Source organism: Mandrillus leucophaeus, unplaced genomic scaffold (genome assembly GCF_000951045.1).
Source record: "Mandrillus leucophaeus isolate KB7577 unplaced genomic scaffold, Mleu.le_1.0 Scaffold397, whole genome shotgun sequence".
Taxonomy (NCBI): domain Eukaryota; kingdom Metazoa; phylum Chordata; class Mammalia; order Primates; family Cercopithecidae; genus Mandrillus; species Mandrillus leucophaeus.
In genome coordinates, this window is record NW_012104220.1 from 2,045,289 (window position 1) to 2,069,092 (window position 23,804).

At 40.2% G+C, this 23,804-nt stretch overlaps 1 protein-coding gene across 2 annotated transcripts in view; it reads left to right on the forward strand.

The window, feature by feature from the left end:
* The window catches only part of ALG14 (ALG14, UDP-N-acetylglucosaminyltransferase subunit), a 105,383-nt gene that overhangs the window by 26,146 nt on the left and 55,433 nt on the right, over positions 1-23,804 (forward strand). Inside the window, exon 3 of one of the 2 annotated variants that reach the window (XM_011991488.1) lies at positions 21,349-21,385. The exons of the other annotated variant lie outside the window; for it this stretch is intronic. Coding sequence (XP_011846878.1) covers positions 21,349-21,385 — 37 coding nt within the window. The remainder of the gene's footprint in view (positions 1-21,348; positions 21,386-23,804) is intronic. 2 annotated transcript variants of the gene reach the window in all.

Below are 23,804 nucleotides of genomic sequence, written 5' to 3' on the forward strand. Positions count from 1 at the left end.
CTCAAGTGTTATTTTCTAGAAGTTCTAATATTTTTCTTTTCTTTTTTTGAGACAAGGTCTCACTCTGTCACCCAGGCTGGAGTGCGGTGGCATGATCACAGCTCACTGCAGCCTTCATTTTCCCAACTGAGGCAATCCTCCCACCTCAGCCTTCCAAGTCGCTGGGACTATGGGAGTGCACCACCACACCTAGCTAATTTTTGTATTTTTTGTAGAGACAGAATTTCTCCATGTTGCCAGGCTGGTCTCGAACTCCTGGACTCAAGCAGTCTGCCCACCTTGGCCTCCCAAAGTGCTAGGATTATAAACATGAGCCACTGTGCCTGGCACATTTTGCTTTTCACATTTGTCTTTAATTCATCTGGAATTGATTTTTTCTGTATAATGTTTGAAAGAGATCTAATTTCCATATGGCAAAACGGGCCCAGCCCAGCACCATTTATTCAACAGTCCATTTCTGCTGTGCCACCACTGATATATCAAGTTTTTGTATATGTATAGGTCTGTATCTTAGCTCTCTATTTTTTTTTTCTGCTTCTATTATACAGTTATTCAGCCTAGCTGCCTATTCTATTAACTGGTTTGTCTGTCCCTCACCCAGTACCAAACTCCCTTAGCTTTATCCTTCAGAAGTGTTTTCATTTTCCTTTCTTTCTTACATAGGTTTTTAAATTAGCTTTGACAAGTTCACAAAAGAACCTTGTTGGTATTTTTATTTGCATTAAATTGAATATATCAGTTTGGGGAGAACTTATATCTATGTGATGATGTCTTCCTATCCAGAAACCTCATCTCTCTCTCTCTTCAATGTTTAGATCTCCTTAATGCTTTTCAGTAACATTTCTAATTGTCTTTGTAAGAGTCTTGCGTATCTTTGGTGTGTTTGTTTCTGAGTATCTTGTATTGTTTTTTTACTTTTGGAAGTAATATATCTTTTAGTGACATTTTCTGTGTTGGTGGTATGTAGAGATGTATTTGATTTTTGTATAGTAATCTCATAAGAACTGCTTGCTATATTCTAATTAAAGCTGATGATTTGTTATGAATCTTTGTTATCTGTGAAGATAGTCTCATCATCTACAAATAGTGGTAGTTCTAATTCTTTCTAATCCTCACACCTTTTATTTTCCTCATTTTATTTTGTTAGAACTTCCAGAACAGTAACAAATAGAGAATAATGTAGTGGACATCCTTGTATTCTTTCTGATTTTAAAAATGTGCCAAGAGTTTTACCTTAAATCATACTTGCTTGTTGATTTTTATCAAACGTCTTTTCTGCATGTGAGATAATATGGTTGTTCCGATTGTATTTGTTTACATGGCCAAGTACGTGGTGTGAACTATTCTTGAATTCCTGGAGTAAACTCGGTTTGTTTATGGTGTGTTATATTTTAATACATTGCTAGATTTGGTTTGCAAGCATATTGTTTTGGATGTTTAAATGTATGTTCATGTGTGAGATTGCCCTGTGCTTTTCCTTTCTCGTGCTTTTCTTTGGTATTGGTATCAGGGTTACAGTACTCTTATCAAGTGAGCTGTGGAGTATAGGCAACTTTTTATTCCCAGGAGGAATTTGTGTAAGCATGGAATTGATTATTTTTAAGTTTTACAGAACTCGTCTAAGACAAAACCACCTGGGCCTGATGTGTTCTTTCTGTAATGGTTATAGGACTCTTCAGGCTTTGTGTTTCTTTTTAAATCCGTATTGTGAAGACATTTTTCTAGGAATGCGTCCGTTTTATGTAAATTTGCAAATGTATTGACATAAATATTTTCATAATTGTATTAGTCATTCTTGCATTGCTATAAAGAAATACCCAAGACAGGATAATTTAAAAAGAAAAGAGATTTAATTGGCTCACAGTTCTGCAGGCTATACAAGAAGCATAGCAGCTTTTGCCTCTGGGGAGGCCTCAGGAAGCTTACAGTCATGGCAGAAGGCAAAAGGAGAGCCAGCACTTAACAGGGGCAGAGCAGGAGGAAGGGGTGGAGGGAAGTGCTACATACTTTTAAACAAACAGATCCCGTGACAACTCACTCACTATACTGTACCAAGAGGATCATGACCAGCCATTCATGAGAACTCTACCCCCATGATCCCGGCACCTCGCAACAGGCCCCTCCTTCGATGCTGAGGATTACAATTGGACATGAGATTTGGTAGGGATGCAGATCTAAACCCTATCGATAATATTCTCTTGTTATTTTTGTCATTCGCGTTGTGGCTGTAGTTTGTGCCCTTTTCCATTCCTAATTTTGCTTGTGTGAAGCCAGACATTTGTCCATTTTAATATTCATTTTTTTGTTGTTCGAGACAAGGTCTCGCTCTGTCACCCAGGCTGGAGTGCCATGGTGCAGGCACAGCTCACTGCAGCCTTGACTTCCGGAGCTCCAGTGATCTTCCCACCTCAGCCTCCCAAGTAGCTGGGACCACAGGCACATGCCCCATGCCTGGTTAACTTTTGTGTTTTTGGAAGAGATAGGGTTTCACCATATTGCCCAGGCTGGAATTTCAATATTCTTTTCTATGTTTAGCTTTTTGATTTATCTGTTGTATCTTGTTTTCTATTTAATTTCTCCTTCTATTTGTATAACGTTATTGCTTCTGATTTTATGTTTATACTGTTGTTCTCTTTCCAATGTTTTAGGTTGTATCTTTATCTCATTAATTTTCAGCGCTTATTCAAATACAAGTATGACTATAAATTGGTCATTAGGTAACATTTTACAGCGTCTCAAAATTTTGATATGTAACACTTTTATTATTGTTAATTTCTGGTACCACAACATTCTCATTATGAATTTTTCTTTGACCTTTTAATTATTTCAAATTTTTAAAAACTCTAAATATAATTTTTTAAACTGATTTATTATTTTGTTCTGGTGTAGTAAGAAAATTGGCCTGTAAAGGACGCAGTTTTTTTTAATTATTGAGATTTTTTTCATGGCCTTGAAACTTAATGTTCTTGCACGTGGTCAGTTGTTACATGTATCAGTGAAAAAAATGTGTATTCTCTAATGGTCTGTTACATATGACAATTCAATGAAGCTTTTTAATTGTATTGTTCAAATCTACTGTGATCTTGACAACACTTTTGTATGTTTGACTTAGCTGTTACTAAAAGAGATATGATGAAATTTCCCTCTGTGATGGTAGATTTAGTTTCTTCTTGTAGTTGTGTCAATTTTGTTTTGTGTATCTTGAGACTATTTCATTACATGCATTTAAGTTTAAAATTGTTACAGGCTACTGGTCTATTGAACTTTTTGTTATTACAGTATTTAATGACTTATTTTATCCTTAAAATGCTTTTTCTTAAAGTATATATTTTTTCTGATGTCAATGTATCTAACTTAACTTCTTGTTCTTATACTTGGTACCTTTATGTGCTTTTGTTTTATTTATTTATTTGAGACAGAGTCTTGCTCTGTCACCCAGGCTGGATGGAGTACAGTGGCACTATCTCGGCTCACTGCAAGCTCCGCCTCCCAGGTTCGCGCCATTCTCCTGCCTCAGCCTCCGGAGTAGCTGGGACTACAAGCACCCGCCACCATGCCTGGCTAATTTTTTTTGTATTTTTAGTAGAGACAGGGTTTCACCGTGTTAGCCAGGATGGTCTCGATCTCCTGACCTCGTGATCCGCCTGCCTCGGTCTCCCAGAGTGCTGGGATTACAGGCGTGAGCCGCCATGTCCAGCCTATGTGCTTTTATTTTTTGGATGTGTTGTCTGTAACTAACATGTAGCTGGACTTTTTGTGAAACTCTAATCTGACATTGTGGGCACAGAATGTGTTCTTGTAAAAGAAGTTCCTTGGTATTTGTTAAGACTTACTTTGTAGCCTAGTATGTTTGAGTTTGAGTACATTTTGTGTGCTTAAAAAGAAATTATATTCCATATTGTTTGTTGCAGAGTTCTGTGTATGTCCATAATGTTTACTGCATTGTTCAAGTCATCTTCTATATCTTTATAAATTGTTTTGACTTCTTGATCTATTCAGTAGGAGAGAGGCATGGGCTGGGTGCTGTGGCTCATACCTGTAATCCCAACACTGTGGGAGGCCAAGGCAGGAGGATTGCTTGAACCCAGAAGTTCTAGGTTACAGTGAGCTATGATCATGCCACTGCACTCAAGCCTGGGTGACAGAGTGAGACTCCATCTCTAAAAACAAACAAACAAAAACAAAAATCCCAAAAGTCAGAAAGAGACAGGTATGTAAAAATGTGATTGTGAATTGGTCTTTTTTCTTTGTATTTTTCAGCTTTCTGTACATATTTTTGCATTCTAGTTCAAATTTGATTCTACGTAGTGAATTATTTTTAATCATTATGAAGTGACCCATTTTATCCCTAATAATGCTTTTTTTAAAAAAAAATCTATTTTATCTAACATTAATGTAGAAATACCAGCTTCCTTTTGGTTAGAGTTTGCCTGGTATATATTTTCCCACCTCTTTATTTTCACTTTTTTGTGTGTTATTGCATTTTTTATGTGTCTTTTATAAATGACAGATAGTAGAATTTTAAAAATTCAAAACTGAGAATTGTCTTCTAACTAGCATGTTTGGTACATATACATAATGCATTAGATTTCTTTCTCCTATTTTATTTTGTCCTTTTTACTTAGACCTTTTTCTTTGAATCTTTTTGTTTTTCCTCCTTGGGCTGCCTTCTGTTTGTATGAATGAAGATGTCTTTATTCCCCCCTTTTCCTTTCATTTGGAAATGGAAATTATTCTATTCTCTTAGACATTATTCTTTTTTTTTTTTTTTTTTTTTTGAGATGCAGTCTTGCTCTGGTGCCCAAGCGGGAGTGCAGTGGTGCAATCTTAGCTCTGTACAACCTGTGTCTCCCGGGTTCAACTGATTCTCCTGCTTCAGCCTCTGAGTAGCTGAGATTACAGGCACGTGCCACCACACCTGAGTCATTTTTGTATATTTAGTAGAGACAGGGTCTCATCATGTTGCCCAGGCTGGTCTCGAACTCCTGACCTCAAATGATCCACCTGCTTTGGCCTCCCAAAGTGCTGGGATGACAGGTGTGAGCCACTGCGCCTGGCTCCTTACACATTATTCTTAAATTGTTAACGTGGGTAACTAAAGGAAAAAATATAATATCTCCATCCTCCTCCTGAAAAACAAAGCTTTTATTTTTATTTTTTTCTCATTCTTGCTGTCATCTTAAGGCTTTTAGAATGTTTTCACTGTGAGCACTCCTTCTCCTCTTACATATTATTGTGTAGTATTTTGGTTCTAATTTGTTTTTATACCACCTAAATTAGTTATCATTATTATTGCTTTATACGATTATGCTTATTCAGATGTGTATTTATATAGCATTTTCTTTCTTACCCTTGCTTCTTGTGTCTTACTTGTTTTTTTGGATTCGACTTCTTTCTTTCAGAACTGTGTATTTCATTAGTTCCTTCATGGAAGTTCTGTAAGTGATGAGTTTTTGTGTTTTTGTTTGTTTACCTGAAAGTATGTCTTGGTTTTGTCCTTCCTTTGATTAGAATCCTAGTTTTCCTTCATGACCAAGTTTAGCACTGACAAACTTATTTAATAAATATTTGTTGAATACCTACTAAGTGTTAGGAATACAGTAGTGAATAAAACAGAAAAATCTCTGCCCTTGTGGAACCTACATTCTAGTGGCAGGATAATAAACCAGATAATTAGGTAAAATTTATAATGTGTTAGTGAAAACTTGTTAAGAAGAAGAATAAAGCAAGGCAAGGGAATAGGAAGATTCAGAGGGTTAAAGGGGGTTTATAATTTTAGGTGGTGACCAGAAAAGGTGGTGTTTAGACGAAGGCGTAACGGAGGTGAGATGTTAAGCCATCTGGGGAAAGAGAATTCTGGGAGAGGAAGCAGTAACTGCAAAGAAGGCCCTGAGGTGAGGCCACGCCCGGCATGTTTGTAAAATAGTGAGAGGGTCCGTGTAGTCAAAGCAAAGGAAGCACGGGAGTAGGATCTGGGGTCATAGAGGTAAAGGCAAGGATGTTAGGCTTGGGTCTTTTAAGACCTTGTTGTTCATTTTTTGGCTTGGACGGTTTTTCCCAGTGAGTGAAGTGGGGAGCCATTGGGAGGCTTTAGGTAGAGGAGGGACATGATCTGACAGGATCACTTTGGGTGCTGAGTAAACTGAAGGGGAGGAGGGCAAAAGCAGGGAGAGGGGTTTACAGGCTACTGCAGTACTCCAAATGAGAGATCAGCATGGCTTAGACCAGGAATGGCAACAGGGGATATGGAAGAAAGAAGTCAGAGTCTCAATATATTTTGAAGTCAGAGCTGATAGGATTTCCTGGCATATAAGATGTAGGGTGTGAGAGAGTGAGGAGGAGTGGAAGATGCCACCTGGGTTTTTGGCCTGAGCCACTGGAAGAATGGAGTTGCCACTTACACAGGGAAGGTTAGAGGGGTCATCAGCAGGGGTAATTGTGGGTTATCTGTAAACATACAAGAGAAGATGTAGATAATACAATGGGATCTATGAGTCTGAGGTTCAGAAGGCAAGTCTGGTCCATAATATAGATTTTGGAGTCTTCTGTGTATAGGTGATGGTATGTAAAACAAGAAACTAGGTAAGATTACCCAGGGATTAGGCAGGGCACAGTGGCTCATGCCTGTACTCCCAACAACTCAGGAGGCCGAGGCAGGAGAATTGCTTGAACCTGGGAGGCGGAGGTTGCAGGAAGCGGAGATCATGCCACTGCACTTCAGCCTGGGTGACAGAGCGAGACCCCGTCCCCAAAAAAAAAAATTACCCAGGGATTGATAGAAAATATAAGAAGATTAAGAACTGGTCCTTAGGGCCTTCTATTAATAAATTTCAGGTACAGGGGAGCTGTTATTGTCTTGGAAATATCAGCTATCAATTTGTTCCTTTGTAGGCTTTTCTCCTCCCCATCCTTTAGAAGCCCTGAAATCCCAGCCCTTAGGTGTCTGGAATAATCATGTCATCCTCGTCAAACCTTCATGTCACAGGCTGTCTGCTCGCTTTTCATTTTCTTCTTGTTTGTGGCAATTAGGGACTTCCGTTTCCTTCTTTCTGGTTCAGATAAAATCGTATTTTTGTTATATTTCTGACAGCGTTTAAAACTGTTACAGAAGGAGGGTTATAAAGCTAGTTTATATTGCTATTCTATTTCAGAACCAAAGTCAAATTCATTTTCTAATGAAAGTCAGAGTTTTGAGGTCCCCTTGGTGTGGATGCCTATTCTGCACCATTTGTGTAAATAGCACCCCCCCCAATTTTCCTCACTTTTAAAATCACGTATTATAATTGTGGCAGTTGCAATTTCCTGGCTATAGAAAACACTCCTGTGATTATAGGCCTTGAACTATCTCTCTATAATTTAATTGTTTTCAGCCTTCTTAAGTGAACCAGAAAATCTGGATCATTTTAAAGCATTAATAGTAATTGCACTTTGTGCTTTGGCAGAAGGTCTCATCCATATTGCTTGGAACGCTTCAGGAATAAAAGGGCATCGATTCACACTTGGTTCTGGTTAGAAGCCAAAATCCACATTTTCAACACAGGCTTGCTCTTCCAAAAACGCAAAGAGCTTCCCAGAAATCAGAAGACACAAATTAGAAATATTAATCACTTATATAAGTAACAGGAAATTTCTGTCATTTGGTTAATAACTTTTTCTGATATGGAATTACCCAATAAATTTCTAAATGTTTTTGCTAATTTATAGAAAAAAAATTATTTTTATTTTATTCTATTTTTTGGAACAGGGTCTCTCTTTGTCACCCAGACTGGAGTACAGTGGCTCAATCATGGCTCACTGCAGCCTCCACCTCCTGGGTTCAAGTGATCCTCCTGCCTCAACCCCCCAAGTAGCTGGCACTATAGATGTGCACCACCACACTGGGCTAATTTTTGATATTTTGTAGTGACAGGGTCTCATTATGTTGCCCAGGCTGGTCTCGAACTCTTGAGCTCAAGTGATCTGCCCACTTCAGCCTCCCAAAAGTGCTGGGATTACAGGCATGAGCCACAGTGCCTGGCCCTTATTTTTTATTTTTTAATAATTTTCTTTTGAGGCAGGATCTCACTCTGTCACCCAGATTGGAGTGCAGTGGCGTGATCTTGACTCACTGCAACCTCTGCCTCCTAAGCTCAAGCAATCCTCCCACCTCAACTTCCTGAGTAACTGGGACTACAGGTGCACACCACCCACACCAGGCTAATTTCTTGTATTTTTGGTAGAGACAGGGTTTTGCCGTGTTGCCCAGACTGGTCGCGAACTCCTGAACTCAAGCAATCTGCCCATTTTTACCTCTCAACGTGCTGGGATTACAGGTGTGAGCCACTGTGGTTGCCCTCATATTTTTTAAATGTTCATTTATTTATTTTTTTGTAATTATAACCTTTCACAGCCTTCATGCAAGAAAAAAATTAATGTTGGTATTTACCTATTTATGCTAGATATTCATATACAGCAGATTTTAAGCTAAATTTTAAATTAATATAATTTTATTAATTGAATGTTAGAGGTGGCCTACATTTCTGGCACAAATTCTTCATTCAAATTTCTTCTGATTCTTCTGAATCAGTGTATTTTTTAATGGTATATAATATTTTAGGTGCATAATTCACCTTATTTATGATTACACAAGAGTAAAGATAAATAATAATCCTGGTTTAATAACTTTTTAACTCTACTCTTCAGCCTCTGTTTCTCTGGGTAGTTTAAGTAGCTTTTTAAGGAGAAGCAGGCTTCCCTTGACTAACAACTGAAATTAGAAAGGCAAAGAGTGGAAAGCTAAGGAAAAAAAAAGGATATTTGACTGTGAAATTACTTATATGAAAAAAAAAACCTTGAAAAACATACTAAAGAAAAAGTAATTTCCACTGGGATTAGTTCTAAAGAGTAGTAAAGTAATATCTTCCAGGAAAAATTGGAGAGTAACCTTTCCAAATAGAGGCAATAACCAGAGCCCTATGAAGGTAAATGAAAACTCAAACCAGAACGTTCTTCCTAGAGAGCAATAGTCTCCTTGTTAGGCCATGTTTCAGCAGAGACATCCACCCCTCCAAGGCGTGGAAGGAAATGAGACTCAGGGCATTGCAGTATGGATTTTGGTTCATTCTTTTATTTGCTTCTGAATCTGAGCCTTGTTTCTTAACTGCCTCCCTTGACAACCAACTACTATTCCTTGTAACTTCTGTTACAACATGACTTGGCCCCTTTTCACATTACTGAAGAAAAAAGCTCAGTGACATATGAATAAAACATTTTTTAACCTGTGTTTTAAAAAATATAGAGTTTTTCATATATAAAACAACAATAGAAGTTGCTGAAAACTGATTTTGAAGGGTTAAAAATCAGAGCCAACTTGCCTCACTTTCAGGTCACTTAATTAGATCTCCCACTACTCTGTAATTAGGCTATGTTTTCCCAATAAACGTTATTTATTTGCTAATTCAATCAAAAAATACAAAACGAGTGCTGATTCTGTACAAGACACTGTGTTTAGTGGAAATTTCAGCAAATCTTTATTGAATATGCCCCATAATTAACTGTGGGAGGACTGTGAGTAGTTATTTTTCTGTTGCTTTGCTCTTTTCTACATTCCAAATTTTATTTGTTGTTTATGTTTTCTCTTAAAGCATCAGGATCTTGCTCTGTTGCCCAGGCAGTTTTATAGTGGTACGATCATAGCTCACTGCAACCTCAAACTCCTGGGCTCAAGTGATTCTCCTGCCTCAGCCTCCCAAGTAGCTAGGACTATGGTAATGCACCACCACACCTGGCTAACTTTTCTATTTTTTGTAGAGATGGGGTCTTGCTATGTTGCCCAGACTGGTCTTGAACTCCTGGTCTCAAGCAATTCTCCTACCTGAGCTTCCCAAAGCTCTGGGATTATAGGCGTGAATCACCATGCCTGGCCTGTTGTTTTCTTAATTTTAAAATTTTGGACAATACAGAAATATGCAAAGTAGGCCAGGCACTGTGGCTCACACCTGTAATCCCAGCACCTTGGGAGGCCAAGGCGGGCAGATCACCTGAGGTCCGGAGTTCGAGATCAGCCTGGCCAACATGGTGAAACCCCCGTCTCTACCAAAAATACAAAAATTAGCTGGGCTTGGTGGTGGGCGCCTGTAATCCCAGCTACTTGGGAGAATGAGGCCAGGAGAATCACTTGAACCAGGAGGCAGAGGTTGCAGTTAGCTGAGATCACGCCACTGCACTCCAACCTGGGTGACAAGAGCGAAACTCCATCTAAAAAAAGAAAAAAAATATATACAAAGTAAAAAGTGAAAGTTTCCTGTCACTATCCCAGTTCTACTCTCTAGAAGTAACCACTGTACCAGTTTGAGTTATATCCTGCCAGTGCTTTTTTCCCCTTCTGTTATATGTATACATATAACAAAGTATTATGAATTATATATACACACATACATATAACCCTAGAGACAGTGCTGGGTGTTTTTTGGAAGGAGCAGGGTATGGCTAGTTTGTAAATCACATCCTATATATTGTCTGCAACTTTTTAAAAAAATTTAATTCTGTACCTTGATAACTTTCCATGTTATCAGGTATGTTGTGTATGTTGTGTTATGTTATGTTATGTTATGTTATGTTATGTTATGTTATGTTATGTTATGTTACGTTGTGTTGTGTTGTGTTGTGTTATTTTTTGAGACAGGGTCTCACTCTGTCACCCAGGCTGGTCTCAAACTTCTGGGCTCAAGCTATCCACCCACCTCAGCCTCCCAAAGTGCTGAGATTATAGGCGTAAGCCACTGCGCCTAGACTACTTTTTACTTTAAAAATGATTGTAAACTGTAGTATTGATGTACCATTTCCTGTCATTTTCAGTTTTTCACTAAATACCATAGTATTATTTTATTCTGTAAGTTATTTTAAAAAGTACATTTTATACACATTCTGCAAGTATTTTTATAATTTTCCAAATTTACTACAATAAATATGGGCAATAAGCCCAAATTAAATAACTTGCTGACATTGAAGGGCTTGTCAACCCTTGCCCACTGCAGCATTGTGCTACATCAGCAGTCCTCAACCTTTTTGGCACCAGGGACCGGATTCGTGGAAGACAGTTTTTCTACAGATGGTGGAGGATGGTTTTGGGATGAAACTGCTTCACCTCAGATCATCAGGCGTTAGTTAGATTCTCATAAGGAGTGCACAGCCTAGATCTCTCACATGCGCAGTTCACAATAGGGTTCGCACTTGTATGAGAATCTGATGCTGCTGATCTGATAGGAGGCAGAGCTCAGGTGGTAATGCTGGCTCACCTGCCACTCACCTGCTGCCGTGCAGCCCGGTTCCTAACAGGCCACAAACTAGTACTGGTTCACAGCCTGGTGGTTGGAGACTCCTGTGCTAGATTGTTGATTGAATTCCTATTTTGAAGTACACCTAGAAGTTAGGAGTGTACATATATGGTGTAGAAACCAATGTAATAGATATTCCAAACTATTTTTGTTGTGGCCACTATGCCCTCTATTCATATTTTTCAATAATTTACTCAAGCCAGTAATACTGGGTATACTGAGTATATACTAATAGAAGTAGTATTATAACATAATACTAATTAGTATAATAATATAATACTAATAGTATACTATTCTATTAGTATACTAATTCTATTATACTAATTCTATTAATATACTAATACAGTATGCTAATACTATATAATTAGTATACTAATACAATGTATACGTTGCAGTACATTTGCAATGTATATGCAAACTCTACGCATGCTGCTGACTTGGACTCTAGTCTTCTTTAAATCACATTCATATCCCTGGCTGTCCATATTTAGCTTTCTAAAGCACTGCTTTGCATAAATAACCCATTATTCTAACATTGTCAATGGTTTCCTTAATATGAAACAGTGCACTTGGAGCCAAAAGCCAATGTCCATTACATTCTTTCTCTCTAAAATCAGAACCAAAAAAGAGTATCTGCCATTAGTCATACTGTGTTTTGTTTTGGCCCTCCACCTCAGATGAAATAAGAGGTATAAATATTGAAAAAGAAGAAATAAAGTAATATATTCTATACATAATTATATCTAGGAACAAAATCAACAAAAGACTATCAAGTAATACAAGTTCAGAAAAGTATCAGATTCAAGCCAAATACGCAAAACTCAATTACTTCCTTATATACTAGCTTTAACTATTAGAAAAATAATGAAGGGAGATACCTAAAATATTAAACACTGGGAAAGGAGCTTTAATAAAAGGAAATGATCAATATGGGCCCAATAGTGAAATCTTATTGAGACATTAAATGTGGCAAAAATAAATACAGAAGCATGTTCCTGATGTTTAAAACTTAAAGATTTTCAGTTTTCCAAAATTTATAATACAGTGTCAGAATCCTAATGCTTTTTTTAAAGAAAAACTTTGTTTATTCAATAATAAATATTTACTTTCCATTTGCCAGGCAGTATTATAAATAGTTGGGATACACAAGTGAACAAAAAACACACAAAAAAGTCTGCCCTCATGGAGCTCACTCCACTTGACCTGGATGAGAAGACAGTAATACCAGACATAGTGAAGAAGAAAATCATAAAGCCTTTTCAAAGGTGATCAGGGCTATGGGGGCAGATTGCACAGGGATGGGGAACTGGGAATTCTGATGGGGTGGAAAAGTTGTGATTGATCTTAGGGCCTTGAAGAGGACGGGGACTCCTGAGAGAAGAGTGTTTCAAGCAGAGGGAAAAGTCTCTGTAAGAGCCATAGGGAGGAACATTCCTGGATGCTGGTGCAACAGCAGGTAATCCTGGTACCTGGAGGAGAGTGAGTGGAAGGAGAGACACTGAAGAGGAGATGGCAGGAGCGGGCAAAGACCAGATGATATAGGGCCTTGTAAGCCCTTGTGAAAACTTCCTGTCTTGATCTGAGGAAAATAGAGACCTGTTGGCAAGTTTTGCTTAGAGGAGTGACACAATCGTACTGTTTCACACAGGTCACTCGTGTGGCTGTGTTACAAATACACCAAAAGCAAAACCAAGGAAACCAGTTCGGAGGTTGTTGCAGAAATCCAAGCAAGAGATAATGTGGCTTGCATCAGGAGGACCAGGAGTAAAGGAAAATAGTTGGATTCTGGATGGTTTTGAAAGTGGAGTTAACAGAATTTCATGGCAGAAAACAGAGGAATCAAGTATGACTTCAAAGCTGTTCTGAGCAATTATAAGAATGGGATTGCCATCACCAACCCTGGGATGTCTGAAAGCAGAGCATCCCGATATCCAAAGGTCTTTAAAGTGTTTCATGCCACCCAACAGCCTCCCTTGCCTAGAGGAACCTGGAAACTCCCTGGGATTCAAAGGGACTTCCCAGAACCACTTTGCACAGATTCAAAACCATTTCCTAAATTCTACACACTTGTGCACTCTCTCTGCCTGCTTCCCTGTTTCCCTTCCTCCCTCATTCCCCTCTCCCTCTCCCCTCCTTCTCTCTCTCTCCTTCTCTCTCTCTCCTTCCTCTCCTCTCTTCAACCCTCTCTTTCTCTCCCCTCTCTTCCCCTCCTCGCTCCTTCTCCTTTCCTTCTACTTCTCTTCCTCCTCCTCTCTACCTTCCTCCTTCCTCTCCCTCCCCTAAAAGGTCCTTGAAGCTTCAGAAATGGACCGGGGGGCCCCTCCAAGTGTTGAAGAACTTATATTTTCTTACCTCTGCAATGTCATCCCCTCATCCTGCCACCAGGTGGCAGTGCACTGCTGATCATTTAGCTGCTGACCTGCACTAGTTCTCAGTAGAGGCGATAGAGAGCTGAACAGAGCCTGCAGTCGGCCTTTTAATGCCTTTTTCTTTAATATGAAGTAGGGCTTCTCATCCTCGTCACTATTGACATTTTGGGACAGATAAATCTTCATGGTAGGGGAATGTCCTGTGTGTTACAGGATGTTAGCAGTAGCCCTGGCCTTTATCCATCAGATGCCAAGAGTGCTTCCCCAACCCCCATCACCAGTTATGGCAACCCAGAATGTCTCCACACCTCGTAAAGTGTGTATGGGGGGCCTCCTCTCCCATCGCCCTTGAGAATCAGTGGTTGAATCAACATCCACAGACTATCAGACATTTGAGGAAAGCCTCTAAAACGAGAAAACTAACCATCAGTGAAAGGAACCAGCGGCAGTGGGGAGTTTAAATGAAAACAATTATGTTTGAAGAAATGAGAGGGCATTATTTCCTTAAAACAAGAATGAGACCTATTTTTTAAAAAACTAAGAACACAAAAAACCCTTAGCTATCAAAATTTTGACTGCAGCAATAGAAATTCAATGAAAAATTGGAAGATCACATTGAAGAACTCAAGAAAAAGATTAAAAGGATAACGAAAACATAAAAAACAATAGAGAAAGGCAGGAAAATTAGACAACCAAACTGGATGTTGGAGGTCCATTATCCAGAAAGAAAAGAAAATGGGAAAAGTTCAAAATGCAACAAAATTATGACCCAGGGAAATTTCCAAAATAGAAGAACCTGACTTTTAAAATAAAAGGACTATGCTGAGTCCAATGAAACTGTAGTCACAAGATATGTCATCTACAGTTTCAGAACTAACGATGAAGAGAAGATACCAAAAACTTCCAGAAAGAACAAGAAAAGGAGTCACATTTGAGGTCCAAATGGTATTCAGAAGTACAGTGGAGCAATGTCTCAAATGGATTCCTCATGTACCCTCCTACAGAGGGTGTGCCCCACCAAAACAAGGTGCATCCAAAAGGGAGACTCGGTTCCAGGGATCTGGGCCTCAGTCCAGGGGAGAAGCGAAGGGAATTTTCAGGACAGCAGTGAAGGGAGTTACAATGTGAAGACTTCATAGGTGGTCCTAGAGAGCAACCAGTTGGGAACAGAGCAAAGTGACAGAGAACTCCAGAAGAGATGGTGCCAAGAAAGTAATGGGAATGATAAGTAACCCAAAGAGTTTGACCAAACTGAGAAGACCAGAAGAACTTTAAAACCATATACGTGTGTGTGTATGTGTGTGTGTGTGTGTGTGTGTGTGTTTAAATCAAAGATAAACAGAGGACAACGAGTGCTTTGAATGCAGAGGTGGGAGGGATCTCTGTGAGCTAGAGTGTTAGGTGGGGTGGGGGCTTCTTCAAAAGAGTAGGGAGATATTGGTTGATTTTTGGTTTTGTCTTTGAATATTTTTCTGTATTTTCTAAAGTTACAATTAGAAAATAGCTTTTTTTTAAGAAACAAAACTAAGAAGAGATACAAGCTCCAGTGGGCATAAAAACCTATTAATATGGAATATTTAATTTTTTATAAATATCTAAATAAATATTTATTTTCTACAGAAATAATCCAAACACATACCATAGGCACCAATATTTTGAGGCTCATATCTTTTTATTTTGGAAGTACAAAAGTTTTGCTGCTAGTTTAACAAATAGAGATTCTTTTGGTTTGCATTCTTTTTTAGATTTTGCATTTTTGGTTTATATTGGAATCAGCGGCAGTTTGGTGGCTGCAGGATTTATCAACCAGCTCTTCTAAAATGAACATGACATTCTTCCCCTGAACACCACCTACTGTTTTCCACAAGGTGGGGTGCTAACTTCACACAGTGGACTGAGACTGTGTACAGCTTGCTGAGATGTCTACATTGATTGTATTTGTTGTTACTTTCCGCAGTTCCTAAGCAGTTCTTTTTTTCCGTTCTTTTTTTCTTTTTCTATTTTTTTTTTAAAGAGGCAGGGTCTCACTGTCTGCCCAGGCTGGGGTGCAGTGGCGCAATCATAGCTCGCTGCAGCTTTAAATTCCTGGACTCAAGCAGTCCTTCTGCCTCATCCTCCCAAGTAACTGCCCTGGAACTACAAGTAAGGCCCATCACACTCAGTTAATTTTTTAATTTTTGTTTTTGTAAAGATGGGGTGTTGCTGTGTTGCCTATGCTAGTCTCCTTCGGCCCTGGCCTCCCAATCAGTTCTGAAAGAAATGTTTGTAAACTGTATAGTTTCAACTGTGGGGTTTTGTTTCAGTTTGTAAACCATAATGTATATTACACCTCCTGGTTTAACATAGTTACAGTTTTGAGTGTGTATAATGTGTATGTGCACTTTTCCTCATTCATATGGACCTTAACTTACTGAATTATAGGTAAAGGTAAAGAATATCTCTAATTTGAAAGAAGGCCAGTCTAAATGAGTGAAATATTTGAATAAGAAAATATTTGTAATTTACTGCAAATAGAGATTCTGATGTGGCCATTTTCAGTGAATAGATTCTTATTTTTGAAATAGTATATCAGGTAGATGTATACATGCTTTTAAAGTATTTTAAGCAGCTTAATCTCTTAAATGCCTCCCCAAATCTCGATAATTCCTTCCTCTATCTCTAGACCTAAGGCCAGTCAGGTTAAACTTTCTTTAAATCATGTTCTGAATGGATGAAATTAAAATAACTGTGAATGACATAGTGCAGTTATTTCAACCTTGTGGTAATTTAACCAATTTCCCTATGCCAGTTAAATTTGTATTGTATGGGATTCTTACAACATGGAGAACAGTGACATTTTATAATATAGTACTGTTGTTTCTCCATTTCAAAGCAAATTTATGGCATTCTAATCACCAATGTTTTTTTGAAAACATAAATAGCCCAATTTTTTTAAAAAATCTATACTATTGAGTACAAACATACAATTTCTTTTGTGCTGTTATAAAATCAGGATGTGGCCTGTTTTGGAATTCCCTGTGTCCTTCCTTTTGCACAAATGGAGGCTGTTAGATCTGTTGCAACCTTTAGGCCCAAGGAGATGACTCTGGTAGTTGCAGTCACACCACAGACAGCATAATTCTAAGCTCTGCTTGTGGCCAGGCTGTGACTAGAGATGTACTTAAGGTTTTAGTCAGGATTGACCAAGCAGGTGAGCAGGGCAAGCAAGTAAAAGGGAAAGAGTGGGTGCCGAGGGACGCTCCCTTGTCCTTCAAGTACCTGGTAGATGCTCACTTTATGGTGCTTATGAAGTGTCATGAAGCAGCATACGAGTGAGGGAGCTGTGGGTTCTGCTAATAACCAGCTCTCTGTCACCTTGCGCGAATCAACCCCTCTGGGCCTTAGTCTTCCACTGTGAAATAAGGAGGCCTGGCTGAGATTAGGAATCTTATTTATTTATTTATTTTGAGACGGGGTCTCTCTGTCACCCAGGCTGGAGTGCAGTGGTGCAAACTCGGCTCACTACAACCTCTGCCTCCCAGGCTTAAGCGATCCACCCACCTCATCCTCCTCAGTAGTTGGGACCACAGGCGCAAACCACCACACCTGGCTAATTTTGTATTTTTTGTAGAGGCAGGGTTTTGCCATGTTGCCCAGCCTGGTCTTGAACTCCTGAGCTCAAGTGATCCGCCTGCCTCGGCCTCCCAAAGTGCTGAGATTACAGGTGTGAGTCACTGCACCTGACAGAGATCTCACACCTGGCTCTCAAGTCTGACTTGTCAAAGTCAAGTGAGGCTTCTGCTGCAGGCCATGCTTCTCCAGGGCCTGTCAGCATCAGTCCAGCATCCAGATTCCTGAATATTATCTTTCTAGATTCCCAGTTGTCTTCCTCCATCCGCTTGTCTGCTAGGTCTACCCATTGCTTCAGTTATAGTACAAACTCCTGTCTGTCCCATTTCAACCTAAAATACCTGTGTATGTTTTCTAATATTGATATATTTTGTACTTAAAGAGTATTTTACTGACTCAAAATTATGCTCCAAACAAGACCACAGTGAATCATGATGTACTCTCAGCCTGTTTCCCCTCTTGCTATTCTCTCCCTAGGTCATGACAGTACCATTCACCCCAGCTAAAAACCTGAGAGTTATCCCAAACTCTCCAGCCTCCTAAATCCCCCTTCTCAGTGCTTGTCCTCTCCATTCCTCCACTTTAGTGCTGCCGCTGGCCGTCAGGCCTTCAGCACCATTCTCCTGATGTATTTCAGTGATCTCCCCAATTATTGCCCTTCTCTGGTCATGCCCTCTCCCCTTCTGTCCATTCTCTTCATAATTGCTAGACCAGTATTTCTTGAATGCATCTCAGGTCCCATTATTCCTCTCCAACCCCATTTTCTGTTGTTCTTTATGTTGCATCTTACGTACCAAAATACAGTTCCCCAAATATTGCATGCTATTTCATGCCTCTCAGCTCCGAACACGCTGCTTCATCTGGCTGGAAGACCCTTCACTGACCATACCCCCACTACTGTACTTAGAAAGTTTCATATCCTGCACAAGTTAGATCAGGTATCTCTTCATGAAGCCCAATTTACCTTATCAAAGAATAGCGTATTGGCTGAGCATGGTGGTTCACACCTGTAATCCCAGCAATTTGGGAGGCCATGGTGGAAAGATCATTTGAACCTAGGAATTTCAGACCAGCCCGGGCAACATAGGAAGACCCTGTCTCTAGAAAAAGTTTTTTAAAAATTAGCAAGATGTGATGGGGCATGCCTGTAGTCCTGGCTACCCAGAAGGCCAAGGTGGGAGAATCGCTTGAGCCCAGGAAATCAAGGATGCAGTGAGTAATGGTCATGCCACTGCTCTCCAGTCTTGGCAAGAGAGCGAGATCCTGTCTCAAAAAAAACAAAACAAACAAACAAAAAACCTTTATCACTTTTTTTTTCGAGACGAAGTTGCGCTCTTGTTGCCTAGCTAGAGTACAATGGTGCGATCTTGGCTCAGTGCAACCTCCACCTCCTGGGTTCAAGCAATTCTCTTGCCTCAGCCTCCCGAGTAGCTGGGATTACAAGTGCCCACCACCACGCCTGGCTAATTTGTGTGTGTGTGTGTTTTGTTTTGTTTTTTTGAGACAGAGTCTTGCTCTGTCACCAGGCTGGAGTGCAGTGGCACGATCTTGGCTCACCGCAACCTCCACCTCCCAGGTTCAAGCGATTCTCCGCCTCAACCTCCTAAGTAGGTGGGACTACAGGTGCGTGCCACCATGCCTAGCTAATTTTTCTATTTTCAGTAGAAACGGGGTTTTGCCATGTTGGCCGGGATGGTCTCAAACTCCTTACCTCAGGTGATCCACCCATCTCAGCCTCCCAAAGTGTGGGATTACAGGCGTTACAGGCATGAACCACCAAGCCCAGCCAATTTTTTGTATTTTTAGTAGAGATGGGGTTTCACCATGTTGGCCAAGCTGGTTTCGAACTCCTGACCTTCAGGTGATCCGCCCACCTCAGCCTCCCAAAGTGCTGGGGTTACAGGCATGAGCCACTGCTCCCGGCCCAGTTTAATCACTTTTTACTTAGTGCTAACATTATATTTGATAATTGTTTTATATTGTGTTTATTTCTTTTATTGCAATTATCAGTTTTCCTGTGCTGTCCTGATAGACTGTAGTGAGTTCCTTGTGAATGTCTTATTCACCTTTGTGTCCCTAGCCCAGTTCCTGTCACCTGGCAGGTGCTTGTTGAAAGTTGAATGAATGAACTAGTGAATGAATCCATGCTTATAATAAAGAGTACAGCTCTGAAATTCAATGTCGTAAACAATCGTTTCATACATTATTTTAATATATATATTTTATTTTAAGAAAAGGAATGCAGTTTTCATACCATTTTAAGGACAGAGGAAGGGTGCTTCAACTTCAAGTGACACAAACCCACACTTAAAATTGGCTTGAACAATAAAGGGAATTTGTCAACTTACAAAACAGGAAAAATTCAGTCTTATTTCTGGCGAGACTTGGTCCAGCTGCCCAGGGATACCACTAGCAAGAGTTGTCTCTCTGCTCTGTCTTCTGCAGTGGCAGCTCCACTGGGCTCCCCACAGTGCTGCCTCCAGCAGCTCCAAGCTCTCTCCTTAGGGTAACAAAAACCTGTAGCATTTCCTGGCTTCATGTCTCTTCCTCTTCATGAGAAAGAAGAGGATCTCTTATAGCATGTGGAAGAGAGAGCCCCAGCAAACATCTCCTGCCTCACGGTACTCCAGTTGGGTTATACTCCCATCTTTCAGCTAATCGTTGTAACCAGGAGTGATTCTTCCATGTTGCTTCAGCCATTCTAGGCCTACTCTTAGAGGTAGGGTTAGGGGTGAAGGAGACAGGCGGCAAATACCACCAAACCATCTGGCTGAGAATATGAGAGGAATGAGTTACCCAAAGGAAAATTGCAGTACTGTCAAAAGAAGGAGTCAATAAAAGCTGAGAAGAGAACAAATGTGCATTTATAAAGGCTTTAAAAATCTTCTGAGCTGGAATCTCATAATTATTTCAAAACAAACTACTTTTGTTTTTCCCTGAAGTCTGAGACCACCAGGCAAGGAGAGGCTTCTGGAGGTACAGTGAGGAGTGGTTTCAGGCCCTGGAGCGGAGCTGGAGTGGCAGCCTCATTTCTCTTTGACAAGCCAGTCTTGAGCGAGGTGTGGGATCATGGTGGCTAGTTAAGGATCCCTGATCTCAGCCAGCCCTCGTTGCTTCACAGTGGGACACTGAGGTCCAGAGAGCTTGATTCACGCAAAGTGACTGGTTATCAGCAGGACCCATCCTGGGACTGTATTAGTCTGTTCTCATGCTGCTATAAAGAACTGCCTGAGACTGGGTAATTCATAGAGAAAAGAGGTTTGGGCTGGGCATGGTGGCTCATGCCTGTAATCCCAGCACTTTTGGAGGTCAAACATGGCAAAACCCCATCTCTACTAAAAATACAAAAATTAGCCAGGTGTGGTGGCACATGCCTGTAATCCCAACTACTCAAGAGGCTGAGACCAGAGAATTCCCTGAACCAGGGTTCTGGTGGTTGCAGTGAGCCAAGATCATGCCACTGCACTCCAACCTGGGTGACAGAGTGAGACTCCATCACAAAAAAAATAAAAGAGGTTTAATTTGACTCGCAGTTCTGCATGGCTGGGGAGGCCTCAGGAAACTTACAATCATGGCAGAAGGCACCTCTTCACAGGGCGACAGGAGAGAGAATGAGTGCCCAGCAAAGGGGGAAACTCCTTTTAAAACCATCAGAACTCATGAGAACTAACTCACTATCACAGGGGAACCACCCTCATGATTCAATTATCTCCACCTGGTCCCTCCCACGACACATGGGGGTTATGGGAACTACAATTCAAGATGAGTCTTAGGTGGGGACACAGCCAAACTTTATCACGGCCCACAGCACTGTCACTCATATAACACTTCATGGTACTTCATCAGCACCGTAAAGTAAGTACCAAGTACTTGAAGGACATTTAAAAAAAATTTTGTGGTAAATTATGGTCATCTTGATTTCGTAATGATTAGTTGAACCATCCAAAATACATTTAAAAATATACATTGCATTATTTTTAAATAGTTATGAAAGAAAGCTGAAAACATTTTTGGTTGAATGAAATTTTACCATTTTAGCTTTGTCTTGTTTCCAGGATTTTTCAGTCGTGTGGCATTCACTAAATAATAAATGTATTGTATGTTTCAGTGTGTGGTAACAGCAAAGAATGACTTCATCAACCACTTGATCTCCTCTGTTGTGGTTTATGATGCCATCTGGGTTCTTTGGTGGTATTATTTCCATCTAAATCACTATAAACTCCTATTTAGTTTTCACAAATCTAAAGCCAGATATGTTTGTGGTTTTTAAACAGTGATGTAATTCTGGAACATACTTTGAAAGTTACAAGTTGTCATATACTGTTAGTATTTAACTCAGTGTTTCATATACTATCAGACACTAGAAGCCTGAACAAAATCCATTTCTCTCTTTTTTCACTCTTCAGCATCCTACATTTTTGTCTGTCTTGCCACCATACATTTGATTATACATCAGTCAAGTTTATACAGGGAGCGTTGGGAGGCCCTGTGGGCATACAGAGTACTATGGGACATGGCCCTGCTGTACAGGAATTAGGAAACTGAGATGGAAAGGTTGTTTCACTGTTTCACTAAAATATGTCTTTTTCTATATGATCGAGAATAAGAAAGAGTCTTACTTCTTTGGCCAATTGTGTGAAAGAGACCGGATTATGTTGAAGACAGGTAAATTTTGCAGGATATACACATTGAACTGCAAAGAAAGTAGAGAGAAAGAGACAGAGAGAGAAGAAAGAGAGAGAGAGAAAAGAAAAGAAAACTAAAACATCCTTTCTAGGAACATATAACCCAGTTGACTGCCAGGTAGGAGCAATAGCAAGACAGCAGAACTTGCCATAAGGGCCTTGAGGCCCAAAGTTCAACAGAAAAGTCTGAAATTTTCTGAGGTTATGTTGTGTTTTTATTCTGATTTTTCCCCTAAAAGGCTTAGGGAATGTGTAGGGGCTGGGGGGTGGTCATTGGTAACAGTGATAGGTGGGTTTGGTAAGCCAAGCCTACAGTGCAAAACAGGGCACAAAGGGCAAAGAGAGAGGAGGAGGCAGGGAGCTTAGTTCCCATAAAGGCAGGGAAAGAGACAACAAACTCTATGGGTTTGAGAGTGGGTGATTTGAAAATCGAGTAAGAAAAAGGAAATGGATCAGGATGGTTAGTTGGCTACGCATAAGAGCATCAGAAGGCAGGAAGTAAACTTTGTGGTTCAGCTCCTTATATGTTAGGGAAGGCAGCTCCTCAGCAGTGAGGCACAGAGATCCAAGCAAGGTCTAGAGAAGGAGGTGAGTCAGCAACATACTTCAGTACACGTGGAAGATGGGTTCAGGTCCTGGTGCTGTCACCTTGGGAAAGTCCAGATTCCTCATCTGTGAAGTGAGAACGTTGGAATAGTATGTCTCTTAAAACCCTGAGATGTCATGAGGTTAAGAGCCATCATGTTCCCCATCACCATCCAGCATAGCCCATGGACTAGACTTCTAGAAGTTATAATGATAGTCATTTGTCTGTTCAGCAAGTTATTTACTGAGTACCCATGATGTGCAAAACATCAGGCAGTGGGATTATAGCAGTGAGCAAGATAAAATCCTTTTCTCTCATGGATCTTGCATCCCAGGAAGAGGGACAGACTACATGCAATCACATATACACATAAATGAACAAGTTAATTGGAGGTAGTGGTGATTGCTATGCAGATGGTAAAACAAGACAGTGTGGTGGAGAGAGACCACATGTTTGGGGAAGAACTGTCTCCTATCTGAGTGGGTAATGTTTAGATGAGACCTGATGTGCAGGAAGGAGCTAGTTGTGAGACAGTCTGGGGCAAATCAAACTGGTTAGAATGAGCAGACAAGGCCCTCAGGAAGGAGTGAGTCTGATACATTAAAAAAAAACAGACAGAAGACCAGTGTGGCTCAAATGAATGAACAAGGAGGAATTAGAGAAGTGAGCCAGCACCGGATTACATGGGACCTTGGGAGCAACTGTAAGGCATTTGAACTTGGTGCAGTGGAAAGCCTTTGTGGGTTTTTAAGCAAGAGAATGAAAGGATCTTCTTTACATTATAAACAGATGGGTCTGGCAATTCTATAAAGAATAGATTGTAGGGGAGCAAGAGGAGAAGCAAAGAGACTAGTTAAGAGGCTGTTGCAGTAGTCAAGGTGAGAGATGGTAATGACTTGAATCGTGGGAGTACCGGGGACATGTGGAACAAGTGGGTAGCTATGGAATGTGTGTAGAAGTTTTGGAAGAAGGAAACATGGGGCCAGCCTCCTCTCTCCTTTCTGTCCCTGCCAACCTCATAGATCTTCATATCTAGAAGGAAATCTACGATAGATTTCACTTTTGATTTGTTGATCTCTACCTTGGGAATACAGAAGGAGTAGCCTGTTGTGGTAGCAAATATGATAGTTCAGTTTTAAGTCACTGTAGAAAGGCCTAGTGGATAGAGGAATACAAATATATATATATATCTCAGCCCCAGTAGAATGGATTGAGATCCAGATTAGTAGCCTACAGTGTC